The sequence below is a fragment of the Oenanthe melanoleuca genome, chromosome 1A (assembly GCF_029582105.1).
Source record: "Oenanthe melanoleuca isolate GR-GAL-2019-014 chromosome 1A, OMel1.0, whole genome shotgun sequence".
Taxonomy (NCBI): domain Eukaryota; kingdom Metazoa; phylum Chordata; class Aves; order Passeriformes; family Muscicapidae; genus Oenanthe; species Oenanthe melanoleuca.
In genome coordinates, this window is record NC_079334.1 from 68,910,773 (window position 1) to 68,925,200 (window position 14,428).

The 14,428-nt window shown below is 49.6% G+C and overlaps 1 protein-coding gene across 4 annotated transcripts in view; it reads left to right on the top strand.

Moving 5' to 3' along the window:
• SHANK3 (SH3 and multiple ankyrin repeat domains 3) overlaps positions 1–14,428 on the top strand; it is a 171,965-nt gene that overhangs the window by 88,597 nt on the left and 68,940 nt on the right. For all 4 annotated transcript variants that reach the window (XM_056509804.1, XM_056509825.1, XM_056509816.1 and 1 more), the window contains 2 exons: positions 5,334–5,447; positions 9,674–9,749. In XM_056509804.1, the coding sequence (XP_056365779.1) occupies positions 5,334–5,447; positions 9,674–9,749 (190 nt within the window). The remainder of the gene's footprint in view (positions 1–5,333; positions 5,448–9,673; positions 9,750–14,428) is intronic.

Sequence of the window (14,428 nt, forward strand, 5' to 3'; positions counted from 1 at the left end):
GATGCTGAGGACTCCCTCTCCCTGTGATTTTTCAGGATGGGGAATTCCCAAATCCTGCTGTTTTCCAGCTGAGAATTCCAACAGGGAGTGATCCTGAAATATTTCTTAATCCCTGCTTACATGGGTGATCCCAAATTTTTCCTGGAGCTGGGAGGGAATTTGGAAAATCCCTTCAGGCTGAAATAGCATCCAAGACATTTCCCACGCTGGATTAGCCAAGGAATTTCTGCTAATCCCTCAAACACATCCCGGATTTTCCGGATTCCAAAGGGATTCCAGAGGGATTCCCTGAACTCCTTCTCTTCCTGGGAAAAGCTTGGAGCAGCCTGGCAGCCAGGCTGGGTTTCCTTGGATCCCTGACTCCTTTCCCATCCATGTTTTCCGTGGGCATGGGTGTGAGACGGCTCCGGCTGCTCTTCCCTCTATTCCAGAGCTCGGGAATGCTGAGCCAAGAACGCTCCTGAAGAAACCCTGGGAAATATCCGAGGGAATAAACGTCAGGAAAATGAGCTGCCCCAGGCTGGGAAAATTGGGAATGTTCTCCTGGAGAAGGGAAGGATCCAGGGAGAGCTTCCAGCACATTCCAGGGGCTCCAGGAGAGCTGGAATTTGGGAAAGGAATGGAAGGACAGGAGCCAGGGGATGGTTTCCCACTGGGAAAGGGGAGATTGGGGTGGGAATTTGGGAAGGAATTCCTGGCTGGGCTGGAATTCCCAGGGAATCCCTGGATCCCTGGCAGTGTCTCAGGAAATCTTGGAGCACCCTGGGATCGTGGGAGCTTTCCCTGCCCTTGGAATGGGATTGCAGGTCCATGGATCCCATCCCAAACCATTCTGGGATTCTGGGATCAAGGACATTCATAATCCATCCCGAGGGATTTTTATGGAATTCAGGGATTGAAAAGGGAAGGGAGACCCTTCATGGAGTCTTGAGATTCCCAGTGAAGCCCCCAGATCCCAAAATTCCTTCTTAGAGAGGAGTTGGGATGGGGCCTGATCCAATCCTGTGTTTTTGTCCATGGACTGTGCTCAGCATTCCAGCTTTTTTTTTTTTTTTTTTTTTTTTTTTTTTTTTTTTTTTTTTTTTTTTTTTCCCTGCTTTTATTCCCTGGGATGCCTCCATTGTCATTCTTGGGCTATGGAAAATAGGGAATAGCCAGGAAAGGAACATTTCAGCTGAATTCCTCCTGGGTTTGATCCCTTTGGATCCTTTCCAGCTCTGGATATTCCAGGATTTTCTGACCTCTCACCTTTGCCGGGTGGGATTTGAGGAATATCCACGCTTGGGAATTTCCCTGGAATCTGCTGAATCCAGGTGCATTTGGATCTCCCTGATCCGCCCAGGATCCTCTCAGTATTCCCAACATCCTGGAATTTGCTCCCTGAGGAATCTGGGATCTGTAGGATTCTGGAAAAGCTTTCCCTATTCCATGGCTGTGCCAGGAGCTGGAATTCCCTGGATCCCAGTGGATTTGGATGGGATTGATCCCAGATTTTGGGTGGAGCAGAGTTCTTCCAGGGCCACATTCCCTTGGGAATTCTGCTCCTGTGGCTCACACCCTGCTGGAGCTGCCAGGAATTCCTTGGGATAAAGGATAAAGGAAAAGCGCTGGGAATTCCTCACTGGGAATTTGGGAATGGTGGGTTGTGCTGGGATTCATCCCAGTTTTCCAGGCAGGATTGGCTTTGGGAAGTTGGACTGGGAATTCTAGGCAGGGCTGGGAAATCCTGGAATTCCAGCCCATGGAAGACCCACTTCCACTATGGGAATCCCATTCCAGGTGGGATCCAAGTCCTTGGGAATAGGGAAAGAAAATGGGAATGAAGAGGGGAGAGGAAATCCTGGATCACGGGAAGGATCCGGAACCTTTGGATCAGCAAATCCCATTCCCAAGTTCCTTCCTGCCCCCAGTCCCGAAATTTTGCTGAGGCCAAAAATTCCTCGGGAACATTTTCCCGGCTCCATTTGTTCCCTCCCTTTCCCGTTCCCGTTGATTGCCGCTATTTTTTCCGAGGAATGCTTGATTAGAGCCGGAATGATGGGATAATGACGGGAATCAAAGCCGGATCCTTTCCCAAATCAGCTCCGCAGCTGCAGCCTGCAGGGCGGGAACGGCTCTGGGAATGATTCCCGGATCCATCCGGAGTGGGAACAGCTCCTGGTGCTGATTCCCTGATCCATCCGAAGCCCTCCGGATCCATCCGGTTCCATTCCCATTGCTGATTCCTAGATCCATCCAGAATGGGAACAGCTCCTGGTGCTGATTCCTGGTGCTGATTCCCAGATCCATCTGGATCCATTCCCAGGGCTGATTCCCAGAGCCATTCCCAGGGCTGATTCCCAGAGCCATTCCCAGGGCTGATTCCCAGAGCCATTCCAGCTCCCAGTGCTGATTCCCAGATCCATCTGGGGCTGATTCCCAGTGCTGATTCCCAAATTAATTGGATCCATCCGGTTCCATTCCCGGGGCTGATTCCCAGACCCATTCCATCTCCCAGAGCTGATTCCCAGATCCATCTGGGGCTGATTCCCAGATCCATCCGGATCCATCCACAGGGCAGCTTCCCTGATCCATCTGGAGCCATTCTCAGTGCTGATTCCTGGATCCATCCAGGGCCATTCCTGGTGCAGATTCCCAGATCCATTGGATCCATCATTCCCATTGCTGATTCCCAGATCCATCCGGAGTGGGAACAGCTCCTGGTGCTGATTCCTGGGGCCGATTCCCAAATCCAGCAGCTGCACCTGGAGCCATTCCCGGTACTGATTTCCAGATCCATTGGATCCACCCGAAGCCATTCCCAGGGCTGATTCCTGGATCCATTGGATCCATCCAGATCCATTCCCGTTGCTGATTCCTGGATCCATTCCCTACCCTCATTCCATACACGGAACACGGATTCCCTGCAGAGATCCCTGCTGGAATTCCAGGCTGCTCCAAGCCCTGTGGAACGAGGATGGGAAGCGTTGGAAGAGAGGAGGAAAAATTGGGAATGACTGAGGGAGGGAAGGAGAATTCAGGGAATGAAGGATGGGAAAAGAGGGAATGGCCTCGAGCTGTGCCAGGGGAGACCTCGGTTGGATTTTGGGAATATTTTTCCATGGTAAGGGGGAATCCAGGGAGGTTTGGATGAGGCCCCAGATCCCAAAATTCCTTCCTGGTAGGTTGTAATTCCAAAGGGCTCCAAAGCAGGAATTTTCCGGGGGGAGCTGTTGGGAGCAGAGCAGTGGGAATTGAGCAAAATCTGGGATTTGGAATCATTCCAAGGCCTGACAAACACCAGAACCTTTGTGGAGCCGGAGAATTTGCATCCTAAAAAAAAAACCCCTGGAGGAGCCTGAAAGGATTTTGCTGTTTGGTTTTTTCTTTGGATTTGTTTTCCCTTGGATGCCTTCAGGCAGGATTTGAATTCCTGGAACCTTCTGGGAATTCTTTGGGATGGATGGTGCAGGGCTGGATTTCCGCACACCTGAATAAATTTGGGATTCGCTCTGACGGATCCGTGGGAATGGGAGCATTGGGAGAAATGTAGGAATGGGGCAGAAAATCCCACAGGAATTCCTTTTTTTTTTTTTTTTTTCTTTTTTTAATATTTGTTCTTTTCAGGAATCCTGGGATGGTTTGGGTGGGAAGGGACCCTAAACCCCATCCCAAGGGGAGGGAAAATTCCATGATCCCAGGCTGCTTCAGCTTTTCCTTGGACATTCCAGGGATCCAGGGGCAGCCACAGCTGCTCTGACAATTCCAGCCCAGCAGCAATTCCTTCGTAAAATTCCAAGCTCCCCCATCCAGGGAATTCCCTCCATTCCCAGCTCTCCCAGCCTTGGATTGGATCCATCCCCACCCCCAGCTCCTCTCTAGGAAGGAATTTTGGGATCCGGGGGCTTCACTGGGAATCTCAGGACTCCAGGAAGGGTCTCCCTTCCCTTTTCCATCCCCAAATTCCATAAAAATCCCTCGGGATGGATTCTGAGTGTCCTTGATCCCAGAATCCCAGAATGGTTTGGGGTGGGATCCATGGACCTTCAATTTCCCTTCCCATTCCAAGGGCAGGGAAAGCTCCCATGATCTCAGGCTGCTCCAAGATTTCCTGAGACACTGCCAGGGATCCAGGGATTCTCTGGGAATTCCAGCCCAGCCAGGAATTCCTTCCCAAATTCCCACCCCAATCTCCCTTTTCCCAATCTGAATCCATTCCCTGGCTCCTGTCCCTCCATCCCTTGTCCCCAGTCCCTCTCCAGCTCTCCTGGAGCCCTTGGAATGTTCTGGAAGCTCTCCCTGGATCATTCCCTTCTCCAGGAGAACATTCCCAGGTTTTCCAGCCTTGATCCAACTCCTGGATCCCTAGGAGTGCCCAAGGCTTGGAGCATCCTGGGATAAAGGGAGATTTCCCTGCCTTTGGAATGAGATGGGGTTTGAGGTCCCTTCCCACCCAAACCATTCCAAGATTCCATAAAACCAGTGAAAGTTTGGGATCCACCCAACCTCAGCCTTTGGATCGGGATCTGCTCCTGGGAATGAGCCCTGGGAAAAGAGGGAACGCCTCAGCCCGGCCCAGGGGAGGCTCTGCTGGGATTTTTGGGATCATTTTTCCATGGAAACGGCCTTAGCAGGGAGGTTTGGAGTCACCATCCCTGGAGGAATCCAAGGAATTCCTGGAATTCCACTCAGGGCTGGGATCAGGCCCAGTTTGGGCTCGGAGATCCAGGAGGGCTTTTCCAACCTCTGGAATTCAGGGATCTGGGCACTACGGAGAGAATTCACACCTGGTGAGCACCACGAAGGTGCTATTGGAATTTTGGGATCCAGAGTGGCACAATTTGGGATTTAGACCTCCAGAGTGGGAAAATTCTGGAATTTGGGCAATCAGAGTGGAAAAATCAGAAAATCAGACACCCAGAGTGGGAAAATTCAGGAAATCAGGTACCCAGAATAGGAAAATTTGGAATTCAGGTATGTAGAGCGGGACAGTCTGGGAATTTGGGTATCCAGAGTGTGAAAAATCAGGAATTTAGTATTCAGAGCTGGAAAAATTGGGAATTTGGTAATGAGTGAGACAGTTTGGTAATTTGGGGATCCAGAGTGGGAAACCCCAGAAATTTAGAAATTTATGCATCCAGAGTGGGAAAATTTGGGGATTTGGTCATGCCACAATTTCAGAATTTGGGAAAGTCTGGGAATTCCAGATTTTCCAAAGGAACCAAACCCACAGAAAAGTCCATATTCCTCTTTCACGTTCCAGCTTTGCTTCCCGGATTCCTGCCGTGGCTCCTCCATCCCAACTCCACTTTTCCCAGGATTCCTGGCTGATTCCCTATCCCTGTTTTCTGCAGTGCTGAGCATCGGAGAGGGCGGATTTTGGGAAGGCTCCGTGAAGGGCAGGAGCGGCTGGTTCCCGGCGGAATGCGTGGAGGAGGTGCAGATGCGCCAGTATGACTCCAGGCAAGGTCAGTATCCCAGAATTCCCGGAATTCCAGCCAGAATTCCCGATGGAATCACCGGAGCGCTCCTTCTGGGCAATGGGAATTATGGGAATTGTATCCTAAAGGGTCAATTCCAATCATGGATTCATTGTTGAGATTTTCTGCATGAATGGAGAGTTTGGGATGATGGAGGGATGGGAGCCGAGGAAAACTGGGATTGGTCAGCTGGAGAAGGTCGGTATCCCAGAATTCCATCTGGAATTCCCAATGGAATCACCGGAACGCTCCTTCTGGGCAATGGGAATTGTGGGAATTGTATCCAAACGGGTCAATTCCAATTATGGATTCATCGTCGGGATTTTCTGCAGGAATGGAGAGTTTGGGATTGGTTGGGACGGGAGCTGAGGAAAAACTGGGAAAACTGGGATTGGTCAGCTGGAGAAGGTCGGTATCCCAGAATTCCAGCTGGAATTCCCAATGGAATCACCAGAGTGCTCCTTTTGGGCAGTGGGAATTGTATCCCAAGGGCTCAATTCCAATCATGGATTCGTCATCAGGGAAGGGAGAGTTTGGGATGATGGAGGGGTGGGAGCAGAAGAAAAACTGGGAAAACTGGGATTGGTCAGCTGGAGAAGGTCGGTATCCCGGAATTCCATCTGGAATTCCTGATGGAATCACCAGAGCGCTCCTTCTGGGCAATGGGAATTATGGGAATTGTATCCAAACGGGTCAATTCCAATCATGGATTCATCTTCGGGATTTTCTGCATGAATGGAGAGTTTGGGATGATGGAGGGGCAGGAGCTGAGGAAAAACTGGGAAAATTGGGATTGGTCGGTTGGAGAAGGTCGGTATCCCAGAATTCCGGCTGGAATTCCCGATGGAATCACCAGAGCGCTCCTTTTAGGCAGTGGGAATTGTATCCCAAGGGCTCAATTCCAATCATGGATTCATCATCAGGGAATGGAGAGTTTGGGATGATGGAGGGATGGGAGCAGAGGAAAAACTGGAAAAATTTGGATTGTCAACCCAGAATAGAGGAAAAATCCAGGATGATCCAGTTGTGGCTTCCAGGGCCTGAAGAAGCCATGGGAAAGATGAAAAGTGGGAATATCAGGAATATTTCCAAGGGATGGAGAGACAGGAGACAGGGAATGGTTCCAAACTCCAGGGATAGATGGGAATTGTATCCCAAGGGATGAGTTTTGGTCATGGATTCATCGTCAGGATCTTTGGCAGGAATGGAGAATTTGGGATTGGTTGGGATGGGAGCAGAGGAAAAACTGAGAAAATTGAGATTGTCCATCCTGGAAGAGAGAAAAAATCCAGGAAGATCCTCTGAAGCGGCTGGAATTGCCCCAGCTCTGCTGGGAATTCTGGAATTCCAAAGGAATTCCTGTTCCTTGAGGAGGTGTTTCCCATGCCTGGAAAAAGGAGGATCCAGGGGGGTTTTATCCCTTTTCCCAACTTTCTGGGATTGGGATCTGCTCCCAGGGAATAAGGGATAGGAAAAGGAAACTACCTCAGCCTGAGCCAAGAGAGGATTGGATTGGAATTTTGGGAATTTTTCCCTGGAAAAGGGGGTCAGGCCTTGGAAGGAGCTTCCCAGGGAGGTTTGAAGTTGCCATCCTTGGAGAAATCCAAGGAATTCCTGGAATTCCACTCAGGGTTGGGATCAGGCCCAGTTTGAACTTGGAATTCTTTCCCAACTTGTGGAATTCCAGGATTCCTGCCTGTCCCGCTTCCTGCTCCAGCTCCAAAATAAACGGTGGAAAAATCCCATTCCCAAGAATTAAAGGATCGGGAATTTTTCCCTTTTGATGGAATTCATCAAATTCCAAACTCTCCTTGGAACCAGAATTCCTGACAGAAGGAAAAATGGATCTTCCCACATTCCAAAGGGGAATTTTTTCCTCCTTGTTTGCAACCCGGAGTTGATTTCACAGGAAAAAGAAAAAGAGGATGGGTCATTCCTGATTGTTTTTCCAGCATTTTTCCAGCATTGGAATTTTCCAGCTCCTGGAATTCCATTCCATTCACATCCTATAGATCCCATCCCATCTCTTCACCAATCATTGAGTCCTTCCCAACGATTTTCCAGCTCTCCAATATTCCAGAAAAAAAAAAGCAGGATGATCCTTTTCCAGGGATTTTATCAGGATGCTGAAACCCGGGCTTTCCCTGGAATTTCAGGATAAATTTCTCCACCCTCTCTTGGCCAGACAGGTCCAAGCAGATCCCAGATTTATTCCAGACATGAATCACCAAGGATTTTTGTCATGGATTCATGGAATGTTTAGGTTGAAAAGGGCTTTAAAGCCCATCCTGATCCCATTCCCTATGGAAACATCCACTATCCCAGATTTCTTCAATGCCATGGATCCCATCCCATCCCATGGATCCCATCCTGTGGATCCCATCTCATCCCATGGATCCCATCCTGTGGATCCCATCTCATGGATCCCATCCCGTCATCCCATCCCGTCATCCCATCCCATTATCCCATCCCATTATCCCATCATCCCATCCCATCATCCCATCCCATCATCCCATCCCATCCCATCCCATCATCCCATCCCATCATCCCATCCCATCATCCCATCCCATCATCCCATCCCATCATCCCATCCCATCATCCCATCCCATCATTCCATCCCATCCCATCATCCCATCCCATCATCCCATCCCATCCCGGACTCCTCTGGCTCATTCCCGTTATTTTGAGCTGCTCCGTGTCCCTGCAGATCCCGGCTGCTCCCAGATCCATCCATCAGCTCCGGAGGCTCCATGACGGCTCCATTAAAAGCGCTGCTATTTTTGGGAACCAGGGAGGGAACGGAGCTGCCGGGCCGTGGACAGCCCATAAATCCCGTTTTTTTTCCTCGGGAATGGGATCCAGGAGGGCTTGTGGATCAGGGAGAATGTGCAGAGGGATGAGGGGGATCCGGAATTCCAAAGGGCTGGAATGGCAGGAGAAAGAGGCGGGAGGAGGGAATTCCTGAATTCCTGTTGGAATGGGAAGTGCCAGGAAATACCAGGGCTGGGTGGGCTCCTGGAGCTATCGGGATCTGCTGGGAATTCCTTTTCCTTTTCCTTTTCCTTTTCCTTTTCCTTTTCCTTTTCCTTTTCCTTTTCCTTTTCCTTTTCCTTTTCCTTTTCCTTTTCCTTTTCCTTTTCCTTTTCCTTTTCCTTTTCCTTTTCCTTTTCCTTTTCCTTTTCCTTTTCCTTTTCCTTTTCCTTTTCCTTTTCCTTTTCCTTTTCCTTTTCCTTTTCCTTTTCCTTTTCCTTTCCCTTTCCCTTTCCCAATTCCCACATTTCTGTGTCCCAAACTTTTTCCCGGGCACATCCAACCCCTCTGATCCCGATTTTTCAGCCTCTCTCCCTCCTCATTCCCGCCGGGAATTGTTCCTGGATCAGCTGCTCCCTGCTGCCGTCTTCTGGCGCCAAGCGGGAACTCCCCAAGTTTTTCCTTTTCTTTGCAATTTCCCCCTGGAATCAGAGCCAGAAACTCCTCGGATCAACGAGAGTTTTCCCAGGTGGAGAATTCCCTGATTTTATTCCGTGTGCTGCTCTGTGGGAGCTTCCCGAGCTTTTCCTTTTCCTTGGAATTTCCCCCTGGAATCAGAGCCGGGAACCCCTCGGAGCAGTGAGGATTTTCCAGATGGAAAATTGGAAAGCCAGAAAACTCCGGAGGGATCATTCCCAGCTCTTTCCATCCATTCTGAGGTGGGAAAAGCACGGAAGCAGGGTGGGGATGTGACTGCTCCCTTGGGATTGGAATTCCCAGTTTTCCTCCTAATTCTGGCATTCCCAGAAATTCCAAGACCTGTAGGAGGGCAGGAGGATCCCAGAAATATTCCCAGCTTTCCGTGGGAGCTGCTGCCTCAGGAATGGAATCCCTCATTCCCGGATTTCCTGAAAATTCCGGCACTCCTGGAGATCTGGCGAGCTCCAGGAATTCCCAGGAGCATTCCCAGCTCTTCCCACCCGTTCCGATGTCGGAAAAGGAAGGAAGCAGGGCAGGAATGTGGGATTTGGGTTTTCCATAGGATTGAGTCTCCTCTGGCATTCCAGCCAGGAATTTTTCTGGAATTTCCCCCAACATTCCCAGGAATTCCTTGGCCACACGTGGGACTCTTATCCCCATGGATTCTCCTCATTCCCGCCTGGAATGGAATTCCTGGGGTTTGTGGATGCTTTGGGAAGGCGGGAAAAGCCGGGAATAATTCGGGATGTGGATTTTTCCCACAGAAACCAGGGAAGACCGGACCAAGCGGCTTTTCCGGCACTACACCGTCGGATCCTACGACAACTTCACCTCCCACAGGTAAGGAGCCCTGGGAATCCCGGGAATTCTGGGAATTCTCATCTCCATGGAAAAACCCACTCCTTTCCTCACAGAGATGTGGAATTCCATGGGAAAGGGATTTTTCCAGGAGTTCTGGGCGGTGGGAGGAATTCCAGGGTCTGGAGGAGGAGAGCTGGGGGCAAGATCCAAGGTTTTGGGGAATTTTGGGAATGCGGCCACGTTCCTGGCTCATGGATTTCAGTATTCCAGTGGATGATGCAGCATTCTGGAGAAGTTTGGGAATGTTTCACATTCCTGGTTTGTGTCTCAGTGGAGGATCCAAGGGTCTGGAGAAGTTTGGGAATGTGCTCCCATTCCAGGCTCTGTTCCAAAGGAGAATCCGAAGTTTTGGAGAAGTTTGGGAATGTTTCCCATTCCCAGTTCATTTCCCAGTGATGGATCCAAGATTCCAGAGAATTCTGGGAATGTTTCCCATTCCCAGCTCATGTCCCAGAGGAGAATCCAACATCCTGGAAAATTCTGGGAATGTGACGCCATTCCAGACTCCTGTACCATCAGAGAATCCAAAGTTTGGGAATGTTTCACATTGTTCATGTCCCAGGGGAGGATCCAAGGTTCTGGAAAAGTTCAGGAATGTGGTCCCATTCCTATTTGTGTTCCAATGGAGAATCCAAGGTTCTGGAGAATTCTGGGAATGTTTCCCATTCCTGGCTCATCCCGGTGGATGATCCAAACATCTGGAGAAGTTTGGGAATGTTTCTCATTCCTGGTTTGAGTCTCAGTGGAGGATCCAAGGTTCTGGAAAATTCTGGGAATCTGGCACCATTCCTGGCTCATGTTCCAATGGAGAATCCAAAGTTCTGGAGAATTCTGGGAATGTTCCACATTCCTGGTTCATGTCCCAGTGGAGGATCCAAAGGTTCTGGAGAAGTTTGGAAATTTTTCACATCCCAATGGAAAATCCAACACTCTGGAAAATCTGGGAATGTTTCTCATTCCTGGTTTGTGTCCCAGTGGAGCACCCAAGGTTCTGGAAAAGTTTGGGAATGTGAACGCCAGAGGAGGGGTTTTTCCTTGAAATTTCCTTAAATTCCTTGAAAGCCAAGGAATTGTGTAGATCCATGGAATTCTGGGAATCTTGCAGCTCATCCACAACATTTTCCTGCTTTTTTTTAGCTCCTTATCCCAAATTTTGCTTCCCAGAGCATTCCTGACTCCAAGGAATTTGTGGAATTTGGGTTGATCCTCAAAATTCCCAGGATTTGCTGCTTCAGGGCCGTTCCTGTTGGAAAAATCAGGAAAGAGGAAAACCTGAGGGAAAAATTAAGGGAAGCTCTGGAAAATTCCTGCTGGCACCACGGGAAAAGTGGGGAAAAAAGCAGGAATTCACAGATGAGGAAAAATTCCATTGGTTCAGTGGGAGAAGAGATGGGATTGAATCCATGGGAATCCCGGGAAAAGGGATTTTCTTTGGGAATCACATCCTGGGAAAACAGCAGGAGGAGCTCTTGGCCATGAGTTGAAATTCCTGGGAATTTTCACTGGGGAAAACATTCCTGGGATTCCAATAGAGGAGTGGGGCAGGAAAGGGGGATTTAAGGAGCCAGATCCAGTGTGGTAAAAAAACTTGGGAAGGCTCCAAAATTCCACGAATTCCTTGGAGTCAAGAATGCTCAGTGGGAGCAAAATTTGGGATGAGGAGCTCAAAAAAAGCAGGAAAATGTTGGGGCTGAGCTCCAAGATTCCCAGAATTCCATGGATCCGCAAAATTCCTTGGCCCAAGGCAAGTTAAAGGGGAATTTAAGGAGCTGGATTTGGAAAAATCCTTGGGAAGAGCCCCACAGAGAGGGCTTGGATTGATCCCACTCCAGGAAATCCTTTGGGAATTGTTCGGATTCCAGGCGGAAGCTTCCAGAGAAAATTTGGGGAGTTTGGGGAATCGTTGAGAAAGGGAAAATCCCAAAATTCTGGATGATGGATTCTGTGGGATCACGGAATGGTTTGGAATGATGGGACATCTCCAGGAATTTCTGGATAAATCTGGATTGGAGATGGAAAACCTTCCCCAGGATGGGATTCCCACAATTCCCAGATTTCCTTTGGAATCAGGAATCCACAAGGAGGAGCAGGGGCAGCTCCAGAGTCAGGTTGTGCTGGAGGGTCCCAAAATTCTGGTCATTCCCAAAATCCAGGAATGGGAAAAACGGAACAGAGCTCAGAAAAATTCACCTGGAGGGGGCGAATCTGAGCTCGGCTTTATCCGGAAAAGAAATCCCGGCGGGAATTGCATTTGGGATTAAAGGGAGGGATTAAAGAGGCTCCAAATTAATTTGGGAATTAAAGCCAGGGGCAGCTGGGAAGGGGAAAAATCAGGAGAAGGAGCCAATCCCAGATTTGTGTCAGGGATTAGGGTGAGGGATTTCACCGGAAAACATGGAAAACGTGGAAAATGTGGAGAACACGGAGTGGGAAAAGGGGATTTTTCTGTCCTGGAACACTGGGATGGAAAAATGTGTGGAGACAGAAAATTGTGGAATTATGGAGGCTGGAATTAGGGAATTATGGAATAATGGAGGTTGGAATAAGGGAATTATGGAATCATTTTCTCCGAGCTGGGAAATCCGGGAATTTCCAGATTTCCAAGGCAGGAAATTCCACAGCCAAAGGGAGCTGATTTTCCACTGGGAAAAGTTTTCCTTGGATTTTCCTGTAATTCCTGAGATTTCCTTGGTGTTGTTGCCTCTTCTCCTATCCCTCAGGAAAACTGGGAATTCCTTCCAGTGTTTCCAAAGCTGGAATTCCTCCATCCAAAGGGGGTGAGTTACCATTGGAATTCCACCTGGAATAGGCCTGGAATGGGATTTGGAACGGGACTGGGAATTCTCCCTGTTCCTGTGGAATGCTGGGAGTTAAAGGTGGGCATTGGATCAAGGAAAACTTTGGAAAACCCATGGAAAATACTTGGAAAAGGAATTCCTGGAGAGGCCAGCACAATCCCACCCTTTAGTGCCCGAGGCAGAGTAAAAACTTGGAATGTTCCTGGAATGGGAGCTGGAATGGGCCTGGAATATGATTGAGATTGGATCTGGAATGGGATTGAGACCTGGAATAGGAGCTGGACTGGGCCTGGAATAGGATCAGGAATGGGAGCTGGAATGGGATTGGGAATGGGCCGGGAAATTTCCCTGTCCCTGTGGAATGCCGGGAGTTAAAGGTCAGGTTTGGATCAGGCAAAACTATGAAAACTCATGGAAAAAGTTTGGAAAATAAATTCCTGGAGAGGCCAGCACTATCCCATCCTTTAGTTCCCGAGACCAAGGAGAAAATCTGGAATAGGATCTGGAATGGGCCTGGAATGGAATCGGGAATGGGATTGGGAATGAACCAGGAATTTTCCCTGTCCCTGCGGAATGCCGGGAGTTAAAGGTCAGGTTTGGATCAGGCAAAACTGTGGAAAGCTCATGGAAAACTCATGGAAAAGGAATTCCTGGAGAGTCCAGCACCATCCCACCCTTTGGTGCCCAAGGCTGAGCAGAAAACCTGGAATAGGAGCTGGAATTCTCCATCCCTACGGAACACCGGGAGTTAAAGGTGGGCGTCGGTCTCCGCACCACCCCCGGCAATTCCAGCTCCTTTTAGAATCCATGGAATGCGCAGGAATCAATGGAGCCGTGATTCATCCCGGCTCCCACGCTTCCGAGGCTCCGGTGACGGCTCCGGGCTCGGATCCCACACCTGGATCCTGCCCACATTCCCGGTGACGCCGATCCCGCTCCGCCCACATTCCCAAAGTTTGGGGGAAAGCAGGAAAAGCCACCCAGGAGACACCTGGAGGGATTCCAAGTTGGAAAAAAACGCTGGAGCAACCTGGGATAGCAGGAATTGGTTCTGCCCATGGAATGATCCAAAGACAAATCCTGGGATTCTGGAAGAAAAGGGGAAAATCGGGAAGTGAAATCAATTTTCATGGATCGGCGTGGTTGTTCCCATGGGGAAAGCACTGGGAGGTGTCCCCAACTTCCCAGGAAAATGCTGGAATGTTGGAATGGCTGCAGAGGGATTCCATTCCCTGGGAATGTTTGGATTCCCCGAGGAAAACTGGAGCCCTAAAGTCCAAAGAATTCCTGAGGTGGGAAAAGCTTTCCAGAGCTCTGAGTGGAATTCCAGGAATTCCTTGGGCACCTCCAGGGCCGGGAATGCACTGCCGGGATGGAAATTCCATGGGAGAATCTTGGCATGGGCTGGGTGGGAATGGAGCCGAAATCCCAACCCTTGGAATTCCAGCCCAGCCAGGAATTGATTCCCAAATCCCATCTATCCCTATCCCAACATTCCCAAGCAGCTCCACAGAGAATTCCCAATTTTCCATGGGATGGAGGCTTTCCCAACCTGCTTTGTTCAAGGAATGGGATCATGGAATTCCCCTGGATCCCCTCAAGGTTCCAAGGCGAGGTTGGAGCATCCCAGGATCATGGAATGGGATGGAATTTCAGGAGCTTGAAGTCCCCTCCCACCCAAACCATTCCATGAATCCATGATATTCCCGACACTCTCTGAAAAGGGGATCTGATCCCAAAAGCTGCTCCCAGACAATTCCAGAGGCTCAGGAATGCCCCCGGTGAGATTCCAGAGAGTTTTCCTTCCCTCCCGCTGCATTCCCATTTCCATGGAATGATGCTGCTCCAGCCCAGGGTTTT